Here is a 22161-nt window from a genome sequence, read left to right as displayed (position 1 = left end):
GATTCCAATCAGTGATTAAAATATACAACCCCATTTATTAATAAACATCCATTCCTGCATTTCAGACCTGCTTAACATTCCAAGTAAAGTTGGGACGGTAAAGCATTTACCGACACCTAAAAGACGTTTCGGCACCGAGGACGCCGAGCGATGACGTGTTTCCGTTATTTTGTACCGTTCTTCCTGCAAACACGTCTTGTGGTGAGAGACAGTTCGGGGTTCAAAATTCTCCTCACGTCCTCTATCGGGGACAGAGAAGTTGGGATAGGGGCAATTTAGGGCTAAAAAGCAGCGTCCACAAAAGGCTTCAGAGTCTCTGAGGAGCAAAGATGATCAGAGGATCCAGTTCGTCCACAAATGTGTGATAGAAGGATTGAAATGATTAGAAACGACGTTCCTCACAGAAAGATTGGAAGGGATTTGCATGTTCTCCTTCTACAGTGCAGAATATCATTAAACCATTCAAGGAATCTGAGGGAAGTTCAGTGCATAAAGGTCAAAGCTGAACACTTTGGCACAGAATTGGACAAAATAACGGAAACACGTCATCGCTCGGCGTCCTAACTGTCCCAACTTTTTTTGGAAGGTGTTGCAGGTCTGAAATGCAGGAATGAATGTTTATTAATAAATAAATGAAATGAAGTCGAGCAGAGAGAAGATGAAACATCAAATAAAAAAAACTGCATTTTATATTAATCTCTATTTTCCATCCTGTCCCAACTTTTTCTGATTTGTGGTTGTACTTCTTTGCCCCCCCCCAAAAAAAAAAAATTCACTAATGTATGTTCTCTATAGATTTATGTAATCATTTCTGAAATCTGCTCTGTCAAAAATATACAGAACAGGTCACTTTATGCTGAGAGGAAATTTGTCTGGATTGTTAGATGTCAGAACCACCCAAAAAATCCACTTCACCCATAATTGGAAGCTTTGATAACACTGACCACAGTCAAGCATGCTTTACTTTTCACTTTAGAGGCTGATACATACATATGTACACAGTGGGGGCCTACATAATTGTGTGACCACATATAAAATGATTCTATTTAGCATTTTTTTTAATTGAATTTAATAAATTTATATGGCCAAATATATGTGGACACCTTTCCTAATTATGAAGTATCAGGTGTTTCAGCCACACCCAAAGCTTACAGGTGCGTGTAGAACTAACTGACAGTGCACATGTTCCAACATTCACACTCCAAAGTCTTCTGCCTGTGGTTTTACACTTGGATATCCAACATACTCATGGTCGTGGGTACACTGGACACCTGACCATGAGCTTGTCGGATGTCCCATTTAAAAAACAAATGGTATTACAGTAGAGCGACCTCTGTGTGATTATTTCAGCTAGAACAACAGCCAACATTGGAAGTATGTGCGTATGGGAATTTGTGCCCGTTTAGTCACAAGATGACAGTATTTGTACGGCTGGGCGCTGATTGATCAGTCGATGTTCTGGATCATCTCAGAGCTGTTGAGTGGGGCTGAGCTCAGAGTTTCTTGGTTTGTCTTTATTGAGCTTTCTTTATAAGGAATAGGAAAGGGCCTTCCCTAAACTGTTGCTGCAAAGTTGGAAGCACAGAATTTCCTTGATATGATTGAAAGTTATGGCTGAAACACATGAATTCCATCATTAGAATGGGCGTCCTGATACTTTTGTGCGTCTCTGGTACCTATTTGTTGTGAAAATTGAGTCAGTGATTGTTCTCGTGTTTGGAAAACCAGAACCATGGCTACAGAACTCGTAAAACTGGAACTACTCGTGTGATTCAGTATGTGTTTGAACATTAGTCATTATAACCCGATTATACGTGCACGGCAGAAATGCGATTACGCTCGGGGGGGGAGAAAAAGCCTGAAATTTAAAAGCTCGGCACCATGTCTCCCAGTCGCCACCGTAAACTTACAAATGCCTCACGGTGCGATTGGGTTGCAAACTTAACGAGTCCCACATGGCTCGTGTTTCCAGACAGGTACGTGTTTATTCGTATCCGACGAACCTGAAAGTGGATGAATTCGGTTTCATTAGTCTGGGCACCAGTGTTTACTGTAAAGTACATTTACTGATCAGCCATAACATTAAAACCACCTCCCTGTTTCTACACTCACTGTCCATGTTATCAGCTCCACTTACCATATAGAAGCACTTTGTAGTTCTACAATTACTGACTGTAGTCCATCTGTTTCTCTACATGCTTTGTTACCCCCTTTCATGACCACCACAGAGCAGGTATTATTTAGGTGGTGGATCATTCTCAGCACTGCAGTGACACTGACATGGTGGTGGTGTGTTAGTGTGTGTTGTGCTAATATGAGTGGATCAGACACAGCAGCGCTGCTGGAGTTTTTAAACACCGTGTCCACTCACTGTCCACTCTATTAGACACTCCTACCTAGTCGGTCCACCTTGTAGATGTAAAGTCAGAGACGATCGCTCATCTATTGCTGCTGTTTGAGTCGCTCATCTTCTAGACCTTCATCAGTGGGCACAGGACGCTGCCCACGGGGCGCTGTCGGCTGGACGTTTTTGGTTGGTGGACTATTCTCAGTCCAGCAGTGACAGTGAGGTGTTTAAAAACTCCAGAAGCTGATAAAATGGACAGTGAGTGTAGAAACAAGGAGGTGGTTTTAATGTTATGTGTATTATGATCAGTATATTTAATAAAGACAAAAAAACCCTGGTAAATTTCTAAGAACGATGATAAAATCTGTTTAGAGAAACGTTTATCGGAAGAACCGAGGAACTAATTAGAGCCAGATGTGTTTCACTGAAGATACGTCTGTCGTCATGCTGAGCGTTTATATAATTAATTACCCTTAAGTAAATCCATGTGCTGATGTGAAGCGTGCTGGCTCGCCTTATTCATCGGTTTGTCAGCGTGACCTGTGCTTGTTGACAGTAGGATGTTATTAAATATGAAAATGTCCCACACACTTAAATATGCCACTTAAATATGTTCCTCATAAACATATGTCCACTTTTAGCGTGTATGTTTTGGCAGTCTTGGAGCCTGATGACTGATTTCAACACTTTGACACTCCAACAATGTTTATAATGGGTCGTGGATTTACATAAATAATTGTTAGTTATTAATTTGATAGTGAGGATGTTTTTATGAAGTCATTGTTAGTGCTGATGATGAACTACAGCTTGACTGTATTTACTTTTTGCCCTCATATCCAGAGCTAGTTCGACTTCACCATTACTGTCAGAGAGAAACAGAACTGCATTTATCTAATCGAGAGACCACCAAAACATTCATACATGTACACTATATTGCCAAAAGTATTCACTCACCCTCCAAATCACTGAATTCAGGTGTTCCAATCACTTCCATGGCCACAGGAGTATAAAACCGAGCACCTCGGCATGCAGACTGCTTCTACACACATTAGTGAAAGAACGGGTCGCTCTCAGGAGCTCAGTGAATTCCAGCATGGTACCGTGATGCCACCTGTGCAACAAGTCCAGTGGTGAAATTTCCTCACTACTAAATATTCCACAGTCGACTGTCAGTGCTGGTATAACAAAGTAGAAGCGATTGGGAACGACAGCGACTCATCCACCAAGTGTTACCATGTAACATGACAGGGCGGGGCAGCGGATGCTGAGGAACATAGTGCACAGAGGTCATCAACTTTATGTAGAGTCGATCACTACAGACCTCCAAACTTCATGTGGCCTTCAGATGAGCTCAGGAACAGTGTGTAGAGCTTCATGGAACGGGTTTCCATGGCCGAGCAGCTGCATCCAAGCCTCACATCACCAAGCAGTGGTGTAAAGCACGCCGCCACTGGACTCTAGGGCAGTGCAGACGTGTTCTCTGGAGTGACGAATCACGCTTCTCCGTCTGGCGATCCGATGGACGAGTCTGGGTTTGGCGGTTGCCAGGAGACGGTACCTGTCTGATTGTATTGTGCCGAGTGTAGAGTGTGGTGGAGGGGGGATTATGGTGTGGGGGTGTTCTTCAGGAGTCGGGCTCGGCCCCTTAGTTCCAGTGAAAGGAACTCTTAATGCTTCAGCATACCAAGAGATTCTGGACAATTTCATGCCCCCAACTTTGTGGGAACAGTTTGGGGATGGCCCCTTTCTGTTCCAACATGACTGCGCACCAGTGCACAAAGCACAAGGTCCATAAAGACGTGGATGAGTTTAACTGTCCTGACCCCACCCCCAATAGAACACCTTTGGAATTAGAGTGGAGACTGTGAGCCAGGCCTTCTCGTCCAACATCAGTGTCTGACCTCACAAATGTACAGTACTTCTGGAGGAATGGTCAAAAATTCCCATAAACACACTCCTAAACCTTGTGGAAAGCCTTCCCAGAAGAGTTGAAGCTGTTATAGCTGCAAAGGGTGGTGACATCATGTTAAACCCTATGGATTAAGAATGGGAGTCACTCAAGTTCATATGAGTGTGAAGGCAGACGAGCGAATACTTTTGGCAATATAGTGTGTTTGTTCATTCACTCTCTGTTTTACCACCAGTTCATCCTGGTCAGGGACGCAATGGGTCTGATTCATTAAACGAAAGGCAGGAAACACCCCAAACAGGTCGCCTGTATGTCACAGAACACATTCACACTTAAAAGGAAACCGGAGCATCCAGAGGAAACCCATCTGATGTAACGATCATGATTAACTTGTCTGTCGTTGGCTTATGAACACGTCAAAAGAAACTACTGGTATTTCACTGGTTTAAAGCTCCACTCTCCGTGATCACGTCCACCTCTGTACTGTGGAACGTCCGGCCCTGAAACACTCGTTAATCACTAAGTTTTAATAACCGTCACGCTGTCGACACACCAAAACTAAAACCAGCGTCCAGCTCTGAGTGTCGCTCAGCACCGACTCAATTAGAAGATTCAGGAAAGATGAATTTCAGGATTTTTGTACTAAAGTCACAAGTCGAGTCTAAATGTGGTGAGAAGAACCTTCATTACTGTGCTGATTTATACTGAGTTTAGTTTCATCACAATTACATCAATTCAGCTTTTAATTCTGTGATGTGGAGATGATCCTGACTAACCATTGTCAAGTCCGAATTTTTGGGGGTCTGATGTTCCTCCTTTTTTGGGGTCTGATGTTCTTCTTTTTGGGGTCTGATGTTCCTTCTTTTTTGGGGTCTGATGTTCTTCTTTTTGGGGTCTGATGTTCCTTCTTTTTGGGGTCTGATGTTCCTTCTTTTTGGGGTCTGATGTTCTTCTTTTTGGGGTCTGATGTTTCTTCTTTTTTGGGGTCTGATGTTCTTCTTTTTGGGGTCTGATGTTCCTCCTTTTTGGGGTCTGATGTTTCTTCTTTTTGGGGTCTGATGTTCTTCTTTTTGGGGTCTGATGTTCCTTCTTTTTTGGGGTCTGATGTTCTTCTTTTTGGGGTCTGATGTTCCTTCTTTTTGGGGTCTGATGTTCCTTCTTTTTTGGGGTCTGATGTTCTTCTTTTTGGGGTCTGATGTTCCTCCTTTTTGGGGTCTGATGTTTCTTCTTTTTGGGGTCTGATGTTCTTCTTTTTGGGGTCTGATGTTCCTTCTTTTTTGGGGTCTGATGTTCTTCTTTTTGGGGTCTGATGTTCCTTCTTTTTGGGGTCTGATGTTCTTCTTTTTGGGGTCTGATGTTCCTTCTTTTTGGGGTCTGATGTTCCTTTTTTTTGGGGTCTGATGTTCTTCTTTTTGAGGTCTGATGTTCCTTCTTTGTGAGGTCTGATGTTCCTTCTTTTTGGGGTCTGATGTTCTTCTTTTTGGGGTCTGATGTTCCTTCTTTTTGGGGTCTGATGTTCTTCTTTTTGGGTTCTGATGTTCTCCTTTTTGGGGTCTGATGTTCCTTCTTTGTGCGGTCTGATGTTCTTCTTTTTGGGGTCTGATGTTCTTCTTTTTGGGGTCTGATGTTCTCCTTTTTGGGGTCTGATGTTCCTCCTTTGTGAGGTCTGATGTTCTCCTTTTTGGGGTCTGATGTCCTTTTTTTGGGGTCTGATGTTCCTCTTTCTTGGAGTCTCATGTTCCTCTATTTTGGGGTCTGATGCCCTCTATTTTGGGGTTTGATGTCCTTTTTTTGGGGTCTGATGTTCCTCTTTTTTGGAGTCTCATGTTCCTCTATTTTGGGGTCTGATGCCCTCTATTTTGGGGTTTGATGTCCTTTTTTTGGGGTCTGATGTTCCTCTTTTTTGGAGTCTCATGTTCCTCTATTTTGGGGTCTGATGCCCTCTATTTTGGGGTTTGATGTCCTTCTTTTTGAGGTTTGATGTTCTTCTTTTTGGGGTCTGATGTTCCTCCTTTTTAGGGTCTGATGTTCCTACTTTTGTGGTCTGATGTCCTTCTTTTTGAGGTCTGATGTCCTTCTTTTTAGGGTCTGATGTTCCTACTTTTGTGGTCTGATGTCCTTCTTTTTGAGGTCTGATGTCCTTCTTTTTGGGGTCTGATGTTCCTCTTTTTTAGGGGTCTGATGTCCTTCTTTTTGGGGTCTGATCTTCTCTATGTTGGGGTCTGATGTTCCTCCTTTTTGGGGTCTGATGTCCTCTATTTTGTCCTATATTTCACCCAAAAAACCCACTTCACCCATAATTGAAAGCTTTGGTAACACTGACCCCAGTCAAGCATGCTTTACTTTTCGCCTTAGAGACTGATACATACATATACGTATATGACCATGCAAAAAAATGTCTTTCAAAACACTGTTTTATTGAACCAGGTACACTAGATGGCCAAATATATGTGGACACCTTTCCTAATTATCAAGTACCAGGTGTTTCAGCCACGATCAAAGTTTACAGGTGAGTAAAGAAAATGCTGTTCTTCAATGGTCAGGACCCCCACAGGACCCCCACAGAGCAGGTATTATTTAGGTGGTGGATCATTCTCAGCACTGCAGTGACACTGACATGGTGGTGGTGTGTTAGTGTGTGTTGTGCTGGTTTGAGTGGATCAGACACAGCAGCGCTGCTGGAGTTTTAAAACACCTCACTGTCACTGCTGGACTGAGAATAGTCCACCAACCAAACATGTCCAGCCAACAGCGCCCCGTGGGCAGCGTCCTGTGACCACTGATGAACGTCTAGAAGATGACCGACTCAAACGGCAGCAATAGATGAGCGATCGTCTCTGACTTTACATCTACAAGGTGGACCGACTAGGTAGGAGCGTCTAATAGAGTGGACAGTGAGTGGACACGGTATTTAAAAACTCCAGCAGCGCTGCTGTGTCCGATCCACTCATACCAGCACAACACACACTAACACACCACCACCATGTCAGTGTCACTGCAGTGCTGAGAATCATCCACCACCTAAATAATACCTGCTCTGTGGTGATGAAAGAGGACTGACAAAGCATGCAGAGAAACAGATGGACTACAGTCAGTAATTGTAGAACTACAAAGTGCTTCTATATGGTAAGTGGAGCTGATAAAATGGACAGTGAGTGTAGAAACAAGGAGGTGGTTTTAATGTTATGGCTAATCAGTGTATATGAATGCATGTTGTTTTACACTGAGATGCTTATTCAAAGCTTATCGAACGCCCTTAATCTTAATCGCTAAGCCTGAAACTTTGTGTTATTTTAATGCTTTTAATTGAACACAAGTGTAATTACAGGTCCAAAAAAGATCAGAGATTAATCAAACCGTAAAAGTAAAGCAGAGAGAACAACAATCAAACCGGAACTCAACGCGTTTACATTTTCAGCATTCAGGAGACGCTTTTGTCCAAAGTGACTTACAGTACTGTGACAGTATATAGTCAAAGCAATTGAAGGTCAAGGGCCTTGCTTAGGGGCCCAACAATGTCAACCTGGCAGTGGTAGGCCTTGAACCAGTGACCATTCGATTACTAGTCCAGTACCTTAACCACTAGGCTACAACAGATGGATACTTAATTGAAGTTGAGCGAAGTTTAAAAGTGGAATTCGTATCTAAACTGGAGAAGTGCAGTTAAATGTTCATTTTACAGGTACATTTATTAGTTTTATAGTGTTAATGTGTGATTTTATGCTTTAAACCGTGTACAGTTAGCAGTTAGCTTCCTCAGAGGCTTAGCGCCACAGTCGTTTGTCTCTAGTATCGCGAGAGATCCGAGTCTCGCGTGATCACGAGAAGACACGTGTACAGAGGAGCAGGAAGTAAATACGGCGCACTGTTCGACTGTAAGTAGTTCACATTTAAATAAATGTATAAATTAATGCAATTACACCTGATTATGATTGTATAATTTATAATAAATTAGTGCGTTTAAAATCGGGCACTTTGGTAATGCTGTTTTGAATGAAACTGACATAAATGATGCATTAATAAATCAGATAAAATTAAACAGCGATTATTTTCAAATCAATACAAATGAAATATCTAATGTTTAAACTATTTAACTCTATTTTTCTTTTTATTTAGTATAAGTATACACTTATTTAAAAAATTTGGCTGCAATACGTTCCAAAAAAGTTTGGACAGGAGCGTGTTTACCAGTTTGTTACGTCATCTGTTACGTCATATTTCCTTCTAACGCTATAATTTTCAAACTGAGGACACTTGTTGTTATTGTTGTTGTTTTTTTACATTCTTACTTGCTATAACACTTCAGCGGTGTCTGTGTATCTGCTGTTAATTACTGCGCTGCACGTTTTGAATATTGGAGAGATCTGGACTGCAGGCAGGCCGTTCAAGCACCTGCACTCCCTTTCTATTAAGCCATGTTTTTGTAGCTTGTGCAGGCAGAATGTGGCTTGACGTCGTCTTACTAAAACAAGCAGGGAAGTCCCTGAGCGAGACGTCACACCAGCGGTGTATTTACAGATGCTGAGTTTTGCTTTTATATTAGTAACAAGACACATTTTTATTTTCCTTTTTGGTAGCACACACAGCGACTTCAGACTCGACTCAGACTCGTTTCAAATGACTCATAAACAACAAGAGTCTCTAGCGTCAGCATGTGTTAACATTAGTTACGTGTGATAATTATATATATATATAATTATTATTATAATAAATATTCTGCTCTCTAATAATAATAATAATAATAATAATAACGCTCCGGCCGTCTTAACCCACAACACACACAATGTGTAAATGTTCCAGCAGCTTCCGGTGTAGTGATGAAGCGTCGCTCCCTACTCCCTACACACTCTGAAGTTCACTTCATTTGAACATTCTCGTTACCTTTGGATCTGAATCTCACTTAAAATGGTGGAGTACCCTACGTAGTGCACTTCACAGGAACGACCGGGGTGAATGGAACGCTCCTACAGAATCGGTGCTGATGGTTGAAAGACGCTTTCTGAACCAATCAGAGCTTCTGATTGTAATTGTTAGTAAGAAATGCTGTTATTTGCATTTATTCGGTTTGCGTCACACAGATGACGTGGTAATGAAACGCTCGATCGGCTTTCTAACGACTTCCTGTTTTACTTCACCACCGGGAAAAGTTTGGAGGTTTTTAATTATAAGCACATTTACAAAATAACGGATTCTGTTCCTAATGGGACGCACGCTTATAAATGTAATAGCATCTGGAAGAACAGAAGCTAAGGTAAGCAGCGGTTATGATTGTTTTTGCCGTGTTTGGGATTTTGGCCGCTGTGCCGTGATTTATCGAGCGCTTTTGTTCTGTAATGAAAACAAAACGTATCAGTTGAAGCTTTTAACTGGAACCTTCTTGTTACAGAAATTACATTCATTTACACAATGAGGAGGAAAGTAAAGACACGAAGTAAAACGGCTAAATACACTCGCTAATCTGTTGTTGTTTTTATCTGAACTTACAGATTATTTCTTTACAAGATATGTTTTGTGTTTATTATATCGACTCCTGACTCGACTCGGACTCATATTTTGTGACTTGTGAACGTCTCTGATCGTAGGTTACTGTGACAGCACACAGTCGAAGCAATTGAGGGTTAAGGGCAGTACAGACCGCTTCTTATCACCTGCAGCCGGCGGGTTCATACAGAGATCCGTATCGTGCACGGAGAGTCATGCACTGATCTCCGTTATCCCCCGTCTCTGTGCAGCACCACGATCAGCCAGCAGAGGGCGTAACTGCAGCGTCTTTATCGTTTAGTTCTAGCGCTCTCACTCGGTTTTTTAGACGTTTATTCTTTGCGGAGCTTCTTGAGCTTCTAAGCAAACAGAATTTGGTTTCCACCCCTCCTGTAAATAACGTGCCGACGTTTTACATCCTGCTCGTGTTCAGCTCTGGCTTGTGTTGACGTTAGGTTCGGCGCCATGCTCGCACACTACAGTCCTTTGCTGCAGGCTCTGCTGGGGACGCTGTTCACGTGGGGACTGACGGCGGCGGGGGCCGCGCTCGTCTTCGTCTTCTCCGGCACGCAGGTAGGTTTGGGTAGATCTTTTTCTGCTTCTGTCTGAGCTAAACAGATTTTAATTGAGTTATTTGTCGTATTTGGATCCTATTTATGTAAACACATTTAAAAAAACAAGATGGGACGGGTTTTATTCTGAGAAAGAACTTAAATATCACATTAAATTAGGTTCAAATTGAACACTTTGGGCAGGACAGCATTTATGGCTAAGAAATGTACAGGCCCTGCTTGTATAATACCCTCCCTACTGTAAAGCATGGTGGTGGCAGCATCGTACCACAGAGACGCTTTTTAGATGCAGGGACACGGAACCGGGAAGGAATTCAGGGACGACTAAATTGTCCTTGGTGGAGCACCAATCTCAGCTGGGCGCCCCCTAGCGGGCACGATCGGCAGTGCAGACGGTGCAGCAGACAAAATCGGCCACTAGTCTGCTGTGTGGGAAAAGCCGGGACTAAAAAGCGGGCGGGGTCTTTGAGGCTGTGTAAGGACCCTGGTTAGTAGCCCGAGGCGCCTGTACAGAAGTGGAGATCGGTGCGAGGCCGACCTCAGACGCAGATCCACCGAAGTACGGGGGGATAAAAAGGAGTCGCCTCGGAGGGAGGGCGTGTCTGGAGAATATACCCTCCTCAGTACGCCATCGGGGTCTCCAGCAGAAAAAGAGGAACTGGATACGACTAAACTGGGAGAAAAAGGGCAACACGTGAAGCAAAACGATCGCAACAACGCTGGATCGGCTTCAGGGTCGAGTCGCCGAACGTCCTCGAGTGACTTAAACCAGACTCTCGCTTTCCAGAGGATCTGTGTTGAAGAATGAGATAAACCGCCTAAATACAGCGTGCAAAGCTTGCAGGGTTATGCAAAAGGGTCTGAATACTTTCCGAGTCCTGGCTCACAGTCGACATTCCAATTCATTCTGGAGGTCTTCGATAGGGATTACGGTCAGTGGACCAGAGGGGATCGGTCGTGCAGGAACAGGAGAGGATCTTTTTCAAACGCCTGACCTCAATGATTAGGAGTGGTGTCCACATTTACATTTTCGGCATTTAGGAGATGCTTTAGTCCAAAGCGGCTTACAGTTCTGTGACCGTGTACAGTCTGAGCAACTGAGGGTTAAGGGCCTTGCTCAGGGGCCCAGCTGTGGCAACCTGACAGTGGTGGGGCTTGACCCAGCAACCTTATGATTACTAGTCCATATATAGACATACACGGCATTTAGCAGATGCATTGATCCAAAACGACTTACAGTAGCTTGGGCCTTGCTCAGGGGCCCAACTGTGGCAACCTGACAGTGGTGGGGCTTGAACCGGCAACCTTCTAATTACCTAAGCACTTCCAGTATCCTAACCACTAAGCTACCACTGCCCTGTCCGCATACTTTTGGCCATGTAGTGTTTTTTACTATATGTTGTCGTTTATTCCCAAAAAATCACACAAAATTGATGATGTGTGTTAACTAGGGCTGAAACGATTCCTGGAGAAACTCGAGTAATTCGATGACTAAAAATCATTGATTTCACATCGAGGCGTCGTTTACTCCACACATCTACCTACATACAGCTCACGGTGTTTCACACTTTTGCACAACGCGTTGGCGCTGTAGGCAGGTAACGTGACGAAGCCGAGGGCTGCGTCCGAAATCTCATGCTTAAACAGGACTTAACAGGACTTGATCCGGCTACTTTCCACATACAGGTTAATGAATACTACGTATTTGGACACGCTCACCGCTGCGATTTGAGACACAGCCGAGATTTGACAGCGCGGACTGCAAAATATATAGAGGGAGAGAGAGAGAGAAAATAGCGAGGGGAGAATGGACGAGAACGGACAGAGAAAACCACAGAAAGTTTGAGATCATTTTAAGACTCAGAACAACATCCGCACCATCAGAGCGTCGTGTCGATACGCCGACATTTCTTCATTGCAGCCACCGCACACGCACACAATCACCAGATCTACCTCATCTAGGAGATACGATCCTGACAGAACCTCCTACAAACGCCACAGACCCTCCCAACTAAATATTAAAGCTTTATGTTCTGCGTGAGCTGGAGCTGAAACGTTTAGTTCCGATAGTTGCACAAATTAGAGGCGATGTTCATGTATTATTGTTTATTATTATTTATGCCTTAGTTTACATTTTAAAAGTAAATTGATTATTTTTGCATTTCAGTAATGTTCTCTTTAAACTGTCCTGTATGCAGGAATAAAAATGTGCAGTTTGTTTTAAGAGACGCGTCTTATTTAATCTTATACGTATTTATTTTTGCTCTTTATTAAAGCAGAAGTATTCCTTATCCGATTACTCGATTAATCGCTGGAATAATCGATAGAATACTCGATGACAAAAATAATCGATAGCTGCAGCCCTATCCTCGAGTGACTTAATCCAGACTCTCGCTTTCCAGAGGATCTGTGTTGAAGAATGAGATAAACCGCCTAAATCCAGCGTGCAAAGCTTGCAGGGTTATTCAAAAGGGTCTGAATACTTTCCGAGTCCAGTGTATGTGCAGTATATTCACTACATGTGTCAAAAGTTTGTGGACACCTTACTCTAAAAGCATGGACACTGAAATGCCACTCCCCCCTTCTTCAAAAAGATTTAGGAGTGTGTGTGTGTGTGTAAGTCAAGAAACGTTTAAAGATTCGTTTACCAACGTTCGGATGGGAAGGCCTGGCTCACAGTCTACATTCCAATTCATTCTGGAGGTTTACGGTCAGTGAACCAGAGGGGATCAGTCATGCCGGAACAGGAGAGGACCTTTTTCAAACGCCTGACCACAACAATTGGGAGTGACATTAGCGGACGCTTTTATCCACAGTGACAGTATAATGTCTGAGCAATTGATGGTTAAGGGTCTTACTCAAGGGCCCAACTGTAGCAGCCTGTCAGTGGAGGGGCTTGAACCAGAAACCTTTCGATTACTAGTCCATTGGGCTACAACTGCCTACAAATGATCTATTACTATTTTACATTTGCAGCACTTAGCAGACGCGTTTATCCAAACCGACGTACAATTATGACCAAACACAATTTGCTTAAGGGCACAACAGAGGCAACCTGGTGCTGGTGGGACTTGAACCGGCAACCTTCTGATTACTGGTCCAGTACCCTAATCACTAAGCTACCACATACTTTTGGCCATGTACTGTTTTCTTTATATGTTGTTGTTTATTCCCAGAAAATGAAACAAAAATGATGATGTGTGTTAATTAGAAGTGGGTTTTTGTGTTAGATGTAAATTATTTAACGTAATGTAGAAGCGGTTCTTAACCAGCGCTTGTGCTGGGCTCTACAGTTAAGACAGGTTCTAAAATATATATTTTTTGGGTCAATATAGAATAAATAAGATGTGTTCTAACGCTTGTCTTTTTTTTTCTCTGATTCTGTCCTCATGATTCTCTCAGAAGAGGATTTTGGATGGGAGCCTGGGCTTTGCAGCAGGGGTAAGAGAGAAGTTCTGAATCTCATCTTCTGTCTTTCCTGTCTCGGCCGTTTCTCATTTATCTCAGAATAAAAGAAAAGCTCTGAAATTGAGTGAAACTCAACAGCCAATCATTTCCCGGGGCCACACATGACAACATCCTAACAACCACCTAGCAACATCTTTTTAGCTACTAACATTTTAGCATAGCAACCGACTAGCAACAACTTAGCAACCACCTGCAAAAAAACATAGCAACCACATCGTAACATAAGCAACCATGTGGCAAGATCATAGCAACCACTTGGTAACGTAAGCAACCACCTAACGACCATAGCAACCACTTGGTAACTTAAGCAACCACCTAGCAAGACCACTTCGTAACATAAGCAACCACCTAACAGGACTATAGCAACCACTTGGTGACATAAGCAACCACCAAAAATGACCATAGCAACCACTTGGCAACATAAGTAACCACCTAACAAGACCATAGCACCCACATGGCAACATAAGTAACCACCTAGCAAGACCATAGCAACCAAGTAGCAACCATATAACCATAATACTTTCTAAGAGAGGGAACACACCTCACACACCTTGAAAATGAGATTTTTATAAACTCTCGAGCAGCATGTAGTAGATTTTATTAATGTTAAAGAGAATAGTTTGTTTATTTGCTCTATCACAGTCGTCACTTGGGAATAATTTAAGCCGCGCGGTCGCTCTGCCTTTTCTTCAGGAACTGCGTTTTCCCCTTTTTTATTATTAGTTTTTTCTCGTCCAGGCTTATTAAGAACATTTTAAATATCTGTGCACGATTCCTTCTCGTCTCACAGCTTCTCGAACCGTCGGTCACACGAACCTCATGCCGCCGAGTGAGGCGCAAAGTGCGTTTCGTTAAAAGGAAATGAATGGATTTAATTAAAAAGGCCGTGGATGTAAAACACACCCCGCAGAGCCGGCGTGGAAATCAATAATGTATTAGAGAGACGGAGAGAGAACAGAAGGACGTACCTTCCTTTTTTATTTGTGTTTTATTCAGGAGCAGATCGGATCGTTTCTGTTACAGAAAGCTATAAACGTCGGGACTAATTGTTTGGTGAGCACAGTTTGTAGACGGCTTTTATTAATGAAAATGGAACGCTTGCTTGTAGAACAGCGATCCTTGTGGATCACCACGGAGTTCATTTACATTTACAATTTCAGCATTTAGCAGATGCTTTTATTCAAAGCGACTTACAATTACGACTGAACATGATTTTGAGCAATTGAGGGTTAAGGGCCTTGCTCAGGGACCCAACAGTGGCAACTTGGTGGCGGCGGGGCTTGAACCGGCAACCTTCTGATTACTAGTCCAGTACCTTAACCACTAGGCTACAGCTTGCCCTATTTATTGATGGATGATCGTTTTTTTTCTCCCTTTTTCTCTCAGTTTAGTCGTAGCCAGTTCCTCTTCCTCTGCTGGAGACCCCGATGGTGTACGAGGAGGCTGTATTCTCCTGACACGCCCTCCCTCCGACGCATTCACGCTCCACCGACCCCTTCTTATTCACCCGTACTTTGGCGTGTGCTATTGTCCGAAGCGACTTACAGTACTGTGACTATACAGTCTAAGCAATTGAGGGTTAAGGGCCTCGCTCAAGGGCCCAACAGTGGCGACCTGGTAGTGGTGGGGCTTAAACCAGCGACCCTCTGATTATTAGTCCGGTCGGTATCTTAACCACTAGGCTACAACTGATATTCTACACATTAGCAATTTTTCATCATTCATTATTTTGTCCCACTTAATCTGGCAGCAAAAAAAAAGTCCCAGAGCATAATACTACCACCACCATGCTTCACAGGTCAGACTTGTTTGCAACTATTCCATCTTTCTTCCATCTGCCTACAAAACCATCCTCCAGGCGTCAGTTCTTACAGCCTCTGAGTTCGCAAAGCTCTCGGCTCAGTCGAATGAGCCCTTTTTATATGGGCACAGAGAAGCCACCGTCTGTAGCCGTGGAGGCCGTGCGACAAGGCGAAGTAACACGAGATGAATCAGTCGGTGACGGAAAGAGAAACAAGTTTATTTGTAAGATGCTTCGCTATGAATGCGCTGTGTCCTGACCAATATTAGGGTCGTGGTCAGGCGTCCAAAACACACCAGTCTGAAGGGGCTCTAGGACTCCACTGGACCACAGTAAGAGAACATGGAATTGTGGTGAATCCTTTTAAAATGCCTCCAGACATCCATGCAGATGAAGGAATCCAGAGGTGCTTGTTCGTCCACCAGTCTCTCATCCTCGGCTCAGCTCCGTCTCTGCGCGGCGGTAATTAGCTGTTAACCGAGCGTTCGGAGTCCGGGCGTGTCCCGCCACATTCCGTCTGCGCTCCAGGAAGCGCCTGATTACACGCCCGCGTGCGCTGCCGCTCTTCCTCCGGACGTAAATGAAGGAATCTGCTTTACCGCGGCGTTTCTCAGACACGTGACGTCAGATCTCGGCCTGATCGACCTGAAACATTCCTCCGAGCGCGGCTTCGTTATTCCTCCCGCCGCGGTTCCAGGAGGGCGTTAGATCTCCGGTCCGAGTGGCGGAGCGTGATGATGATGATGATGATGATGATGATACGATCAGTGGTGTATAAAGAACCTGAAGTCTATACTTGAGTAAAAGTACAAGTATCTTACCAGAAATTTACTTTGATAGAAGTAAAAGAGTAAAAGTCTTAAAGTATCTGATGTTTAATGTACTTAAGTATCAAAAGTATCTGATATTAAATGTATTTAAGTATTAAAAGTAGAAGTAAAAGTAAATGCTGTTAGTATAAACTGAAGCGGTCAGAATTTTGAAACATATGAAGATTGTTCTTTTAAGCCTGTAAAGCACCTTAACAATGGAGCCGAGCCTATTTCCCTCCATCTGAACATGATTTGTGCCAATGCATGATTATGATCAGCTGTTCACATCACCTGTTTGAAATCACGTCATCATTTATTTATTTATTTTACCTTATTACTCGCCCTTAATTGCCATGTTCCAACTTTTTTGGAATGTGTTGTAGCTTAAAATGCATGTTTATGTATGTTAAGAGTTTAAATGAAGTTAACCAGACAAAACATGAAATATTTTGGGTTACGATGGAATAAGAGTGGATGTAAATGTAAGAAACACTGCATTCATTTCATTTGCATTTTCTATACTGTCCCATTTTTTTTATTTGAGTAGTACATTCAAGTCATAGATACATATCAGCTCAAGAGAGTTTAACGAAACGTGCGGCATTTTTAACCCTTTAATGTTCTGCTCAACTTTTCGTTTAAATCGAAATTAGGGCTGCACGATATATCGTTTCAGCATCGTCATCGCGATGTGTGCATGTGCAGTCGTCACTTCATGCACATTAAATCAAATACGTCACGCTACAACTTTTTTGCTGCTCGACACAAATCCCAGTGAGCCGCCTCGCCGTCTTACTGCCTACACATGCAGCCGCCTCAGTAGAGAGGATTCTAATCAGTCATTAACTTTTATAAGGCAGGTTATTCGAACGCGCTACTTAGCGATTCCATCGGGTTTCAGCGTTTAGCATTTAGCCATCTTGCCATTAAAAGCAATGGAATGAGGTGGGACGGTGCTAACATGTCAATATAGCATCTGGATTCGTGTACAGAAAACATCTGCTGACGAGCCCAAACTTAATAAATAAAAACACTCGTTAAAAATCGATAATTATTTATTTACGTTTGAAAATAACTTTGTCCGCACCGTCAGCCATGTTTATTTTTCTGTGAGAGAAGAGATGCCGCAATGAATTCTGGGATTGCCTTCATCACTAAGGACGCGACGGATTCTCACTCGTTCTCGAGTCAAAATAACACTGAAATATTAAGACGCCTCAGTAGTGAGCTTAGTAACTAAGGCATCTCGGATTTGGAACAGGTGTACAGCTGCTCTTTTGTTTGTATAGTTTATTTTTTACACCGACGGGCACCGTGTACGGAGGGCCACACCCCCATCAGCGTTATTCCTCAGCCCCGTGCAGGCGCCATCAGTCAGCCAGCAGGGGCCGCAGTCGCACCGGTTATGAGGACCTACGATCCGACTCTTTACCCTCTAACCCTGAACAACAGCCGATCGTTGTTCATGCAGCCGCCCAGCCCAGTCGGAAGGCAGAGCCGAGATTTGATGCGATGTATTCGAGACCCCGACTCTGGTGCGCTGGCGTACTTTACCGCTGCACCACCTGAGCGGCTACCACTCAATCAACCTTTACCTTTCTGATATGTGTGGCAAATTATTTTATAATATTTTACCATGCATGCAAAATTGAATGAGCGGCAGTCACCCGGCTGCAGGCAGGCCGGTCAAGCACATGCATTCTGCACACTACTGTATAACGAGGCCAGAATCGTCCTCATTCGACAGTGTAGGTTCAGTAATTGTGTTTAAGTAGATCTAAAATGTGTGTTATAATGTTTTTGGATCTGATCAGTCTTGTTAAATAGGTGGAACTTTTTACATTTCTTTTATTACCATCTAAAAATGTTATATTTTTATTTTCAGTAGCATCAATTCATCAAAAAATCCATCAGCGATCATCAGAAATGCGCTTTACCTCCCTCCGCCTTTACAACCCCGGATTATTAAAGGATCCTTTTTCATTTTCACACATCGGATACGTCTCAGTGTGGTGCGAAGCTCTTTGTCATCTTCATGAGATGTGAAGGAAATGAGTGGAGTTAATGTTCTGAGTCCTCGATAAAAGCCGCCGGATCACGGCGTCTTGAAACAAACGAAAAACAGTCGTATCCGATTCCCTGATGTGACCTCCACTCCTGACCGAGGAGGGTCGTGACTAACACACGCCCCCTCCGACACGTGTGCAGCACCGACCGCTTTATTCACCTGCACCGGGGTTCATACGGAGATCCGTATAGCGCACAGAGAGTCACGCACTGATCTCCGTTATCCCCCGTCTCTGTGCAGTACCATCAGTTAGCCAGCAGATTGTCACCTGTACAGCCGATTGTCGTCCGTATAGACGCCCGGCTGGCTGGTAGCACAGCTGAGATTATGAAAGTGGCTTGTCTTGACCCCCCCGGCTCTTTTTTGTACTTGCAGGAAGTCCCACTACTACCCCGAATCAGAAAAAGGGACGATATTAAAATCCGTTCCTTTTCCCTTTGACTTTGATGAAGCTGAGATGTTTCATCTTCTCTCTGCTCGACGTCTTTCCATTTATTAATAAACATCCATTCCTGCATCTCAGACCTGCTTAACATTCCAAAAAAAGTTGGGACGGTAAAGCATTTACCACGACACTTAAGAGACGTTTGGTTTCCGTTATTTTGTCCCGTTCTTCCTGCGAACACGTCTTCATGTGTGGAACAGTTCAGGCTTCAAGATTCTCCTCACGTCCTCTATCGGGGACAGAGCAGGACTGCAGGCGGGACACTCCAGCACCCGTACCCTCTACTTTTGCAGATTCCTTGAATGGTTTAATGATATTCTGCTCTGTAGAGGGAGAAATAAGCAAATCCCTTCCGAACTTTCTGTGAGGAACGTCGTTTCTAAACATTTGAATCCTTCTCTCACACATTTGTGGACAGACTGGATCCTCTGATCATCTTTACTCATCAGAGACTCTGAAGCCTCTCGTGGATGCTGCTTTTTAGCCCTGAATTGTTGCAGTCCTGACCTGTCCCCGATAGAGGACGTGAGGAGAATTTTAAACACGTTAAGACGTTTTCGCAGGAAGAACGGGACAAAATAATGGAAACACGTCATCGCTCGGCGTCCTCGGTGCCGAAACGTCTTTTAAGTGTCGTGAGAAGGAACGGAGACGGTACAGAGCGGTAAATGCTTTACCGTCCCAACTTTTACTGGAATGTTAAGCAGGTCTGAAATGCAGGAATGGACGTTTATTAATAAATGAAATGAAGTCGAGCCGAGAGGAGATGAAACATCTCGGCTTCATCCCGTCTGCATTCTCATACCGTCCCGACTTTTTCTGATTCGGAATCGCACCGAGAGAAATTCCTGTGTGTGTTTGCGTAGTCGTGGTTATTTAACTGAAGTCGTTTACATCCACAGGTGATGTTGGCAGCCTCTTACTGGTCCCTGCTGGCACCCGCTATAGAGATGGCAGAGGAATCCGGCCGGTACGGGGCGTGGGCATTTCTCCCGGTCGCCGTCGGTTTCGCGCTGGGCGCGGCGTTCGTGTACTTCGCCGACGTGATGCTGCCCTTCTTGGTGAGTCGTGTTTTCATCCCTGTATCGTGGCTGGGTTGCTATGGTTACCAATGCTCACTGCTGGGTGTATAGAATTGAAAACGGAGATTGTTTCTAATCCCCGACCCGCCGGGCCCTGGGCTCTGGGAGCCGGACGTTCCGGAGGGATGAGCCACCGCTTTCATTTATATTTTGTGACCCTTGAGAACGAGAGTAAAGAAGGTGCTGGATGAGGAACGCACTCAGACGTCCAAAAGTATGTGGACACCCTCTCTTATTATTGATTTTTGAAGTCACATAGTGGTAAGTATGGTGTTATTGAGCACGTTCGGGATGAAGTGGAATGCTGACTGTGAGCCAGGCCTCTTCGCCCAACACCGGGCGTGAGGCGCAGGCTATCACACACAACGTCTGAGAACCCGTCATGCTACTGTGATGAATATAAATAAATCCACATGGGTTTGAAAGTGCTTCGGAAAACCGAAAGACAGTGGACATGTGTTCTTGGGTCAGATGAGTCCATGGTTCAGCTTGGACGTCATGTTCTCTGTACCAAATGTGAAAAAGGACCAACCAGACTGTTATCAGTGAAAGGTGCATCGGGGCGGGGGGGGGGGGTATGGTATCAGCGGCCTCGTCATGGGTGACCTGCACATGTGTGAAGGAACCACTGACATGGGGGAGTATTTTGGGGTTTTAAAGAGACTCATGCTGCCGCGTACGGTGTTATTGAACGTGTCTGGGATGAAGTGGAACGTCGACTGTGAGCCAGGCCCCGTGAGTCGCAGGCTAGCACACACAATGTGTGAGAAACCGTCACACTGCTGTGATAAATACAGCCGGGTGGACTCAGGAGCGCTGCAGAAAACCGTCGTCACTTAACACAGGTCGCCGCTGCGTCAAGAAATGCAACCTGAAACTCACACAGAGAAAGTCGTACATCAAGTTCTCTGGGCTTGAGCTCATCTCAGATGGACCGAAAGACAGTGGACACGAGTGCTGTGGTCAGATTAGTTCACAGTTTAGCTTGGATGTCAGATTCTCTGTGCCAAAGGTAAACAGGACCATCCAGACAGCGCCCACGTCATGGGTGACCTGCACATGTGTAAATTCATCCCAAGGGTGATGAGGTGTGAGTGCCGACCACATTTATATCTACGGCATTTTTTATCCAAAGCGACTTACAGTTATGACCGAATACAATTTGAGCAATTGGGGGTTTACGGGCCTCGCTCAGGGGCCCGACAGTGGCAACTTGATGATGGTGGGGCTTGAACCGACCAATACTGCCTTACACCAAACCTCATCATGATCACCCTCCCCAAACATCTGACCTGCGATGATTAGTGTCCTCAGTTCCACACACATTAAAAAGTAGAATTAAATAGGAACGCTGATGGAACACAGGGGGGAACACGCCCCCGTACGCCCCCGTACGCCCCCACACGCCCTTGAACTCATTTGGAGATGAGGTTTGTGGTAGCTGAGCGGTGATCATGACCGTACGTTCTGAAGAGGACGTTGTTATTGTGAAGCGCAGGTGTGAACGGCGGGGGGTCGGGCGGGGCTTTTTGATCCGGCGTTGTTCGGGTCAGCGGGGTTCCGTGATGTTTTTACGAAGCCTGGCAGCGCCGGCCTGGATATCTCGGTCATTTCAGGAGGCTCTGGCCTCACTGTGAGGGTGGTGATGGATTAAACCGCGCTGATGAACCGGCGTGAAGCGTTTGAGTGATTTGTTCATGCTGGTGACGTACCAACTTCAGATCACCAAGCTGATGCAATATTGACGTCTAGTCTGGTATTATATTACATACACTATAGTGCCAAAAGTATTCGCTCGCCTGCCTTCACACTCATATGAACCTGAGTGACTCCCATTCTTAATCCATAGGATTTAATATGATGTCACCACGCTTTGCAGCTATAACAGCTTCAACTCCTCTGGGAAGGCTTTTCACAAGGTTTAGGAGTGTGTTTATGGGATTTTTAACCACTGATGTGGGACGAGAAGGCCTGGCTCACAGTCTCCGCTCTAATTCATCCCAAAGGTGTTCTATCGGGTTGAGGTCAGGACTCTGTGCAGGACAGTTAAACTGGCTCATCCACGTCTTTATGGACCTCGTGCTTTGTGCACTGGTGCGCAGTCATGTTGGAACAGAAAGGGGCCATCCCCAAACTGTTCCCACAAAGTCGGGAGCATGAAATTGTCCAGAATCTC

At 44.3% G+C, this 22161-nt stretch overlaps 1 protein-coding gene across 3 annotated transcripts in view; it reads left to right on the top strand.

The window, feature by feature from the left end:
- Positions 1-8076: 8076 nt before the first annotated feature.
- The window catches only part of LOC134321526 (zinc transporter ZIP11), a 69242-nt gene continuing 55157 nt past the window's right edge, over positions 8077-22161 (top strand). For 2 of the 3 annotated variants that reach the window (XM_063003321.1, XM_063003320.1), the window contains exons 1-4: positions 8077-8131; positions 10193-10310; positions 13712-13750; positions 19806-19964. In XM_063003321.1, the coding sequence (XP_062859391.1) occupies positions 10203-10310; positions 13712-13750; positions 19806-19964 (306 nt within the window). In that variant the 5' untranslated portion in view covers positions 8077-8131; positions 10193-10202. The remainder of the gene's footprint in view (positions 8132-10192; positions 10311-13711; positions 13751-19805; positions 19965-22161) is intronic. The other variant, XM_063003322.1, reaches the window with a different exon arrangement.

Source organism: Trichomycterus rosablanca, chromosome 10 (genome assembly GCF_030014385.1).
Source record: "Trichomycterus rosablanca isolate fTriRos1 chromosome 10, fTriRos1.hap1, whole genome shotgun sequence".
NCBI lineage: Eukaryota > Metazoa > Chordata > Actinopteri > Siluriformes > Trichomycteridae > Trichomycterus > Trichomycterus rosablanca.
Note: the sequence above shows the minus strand (reverse complement) of the source record. Positions and strands in the feature narration are given on the sequence as shown.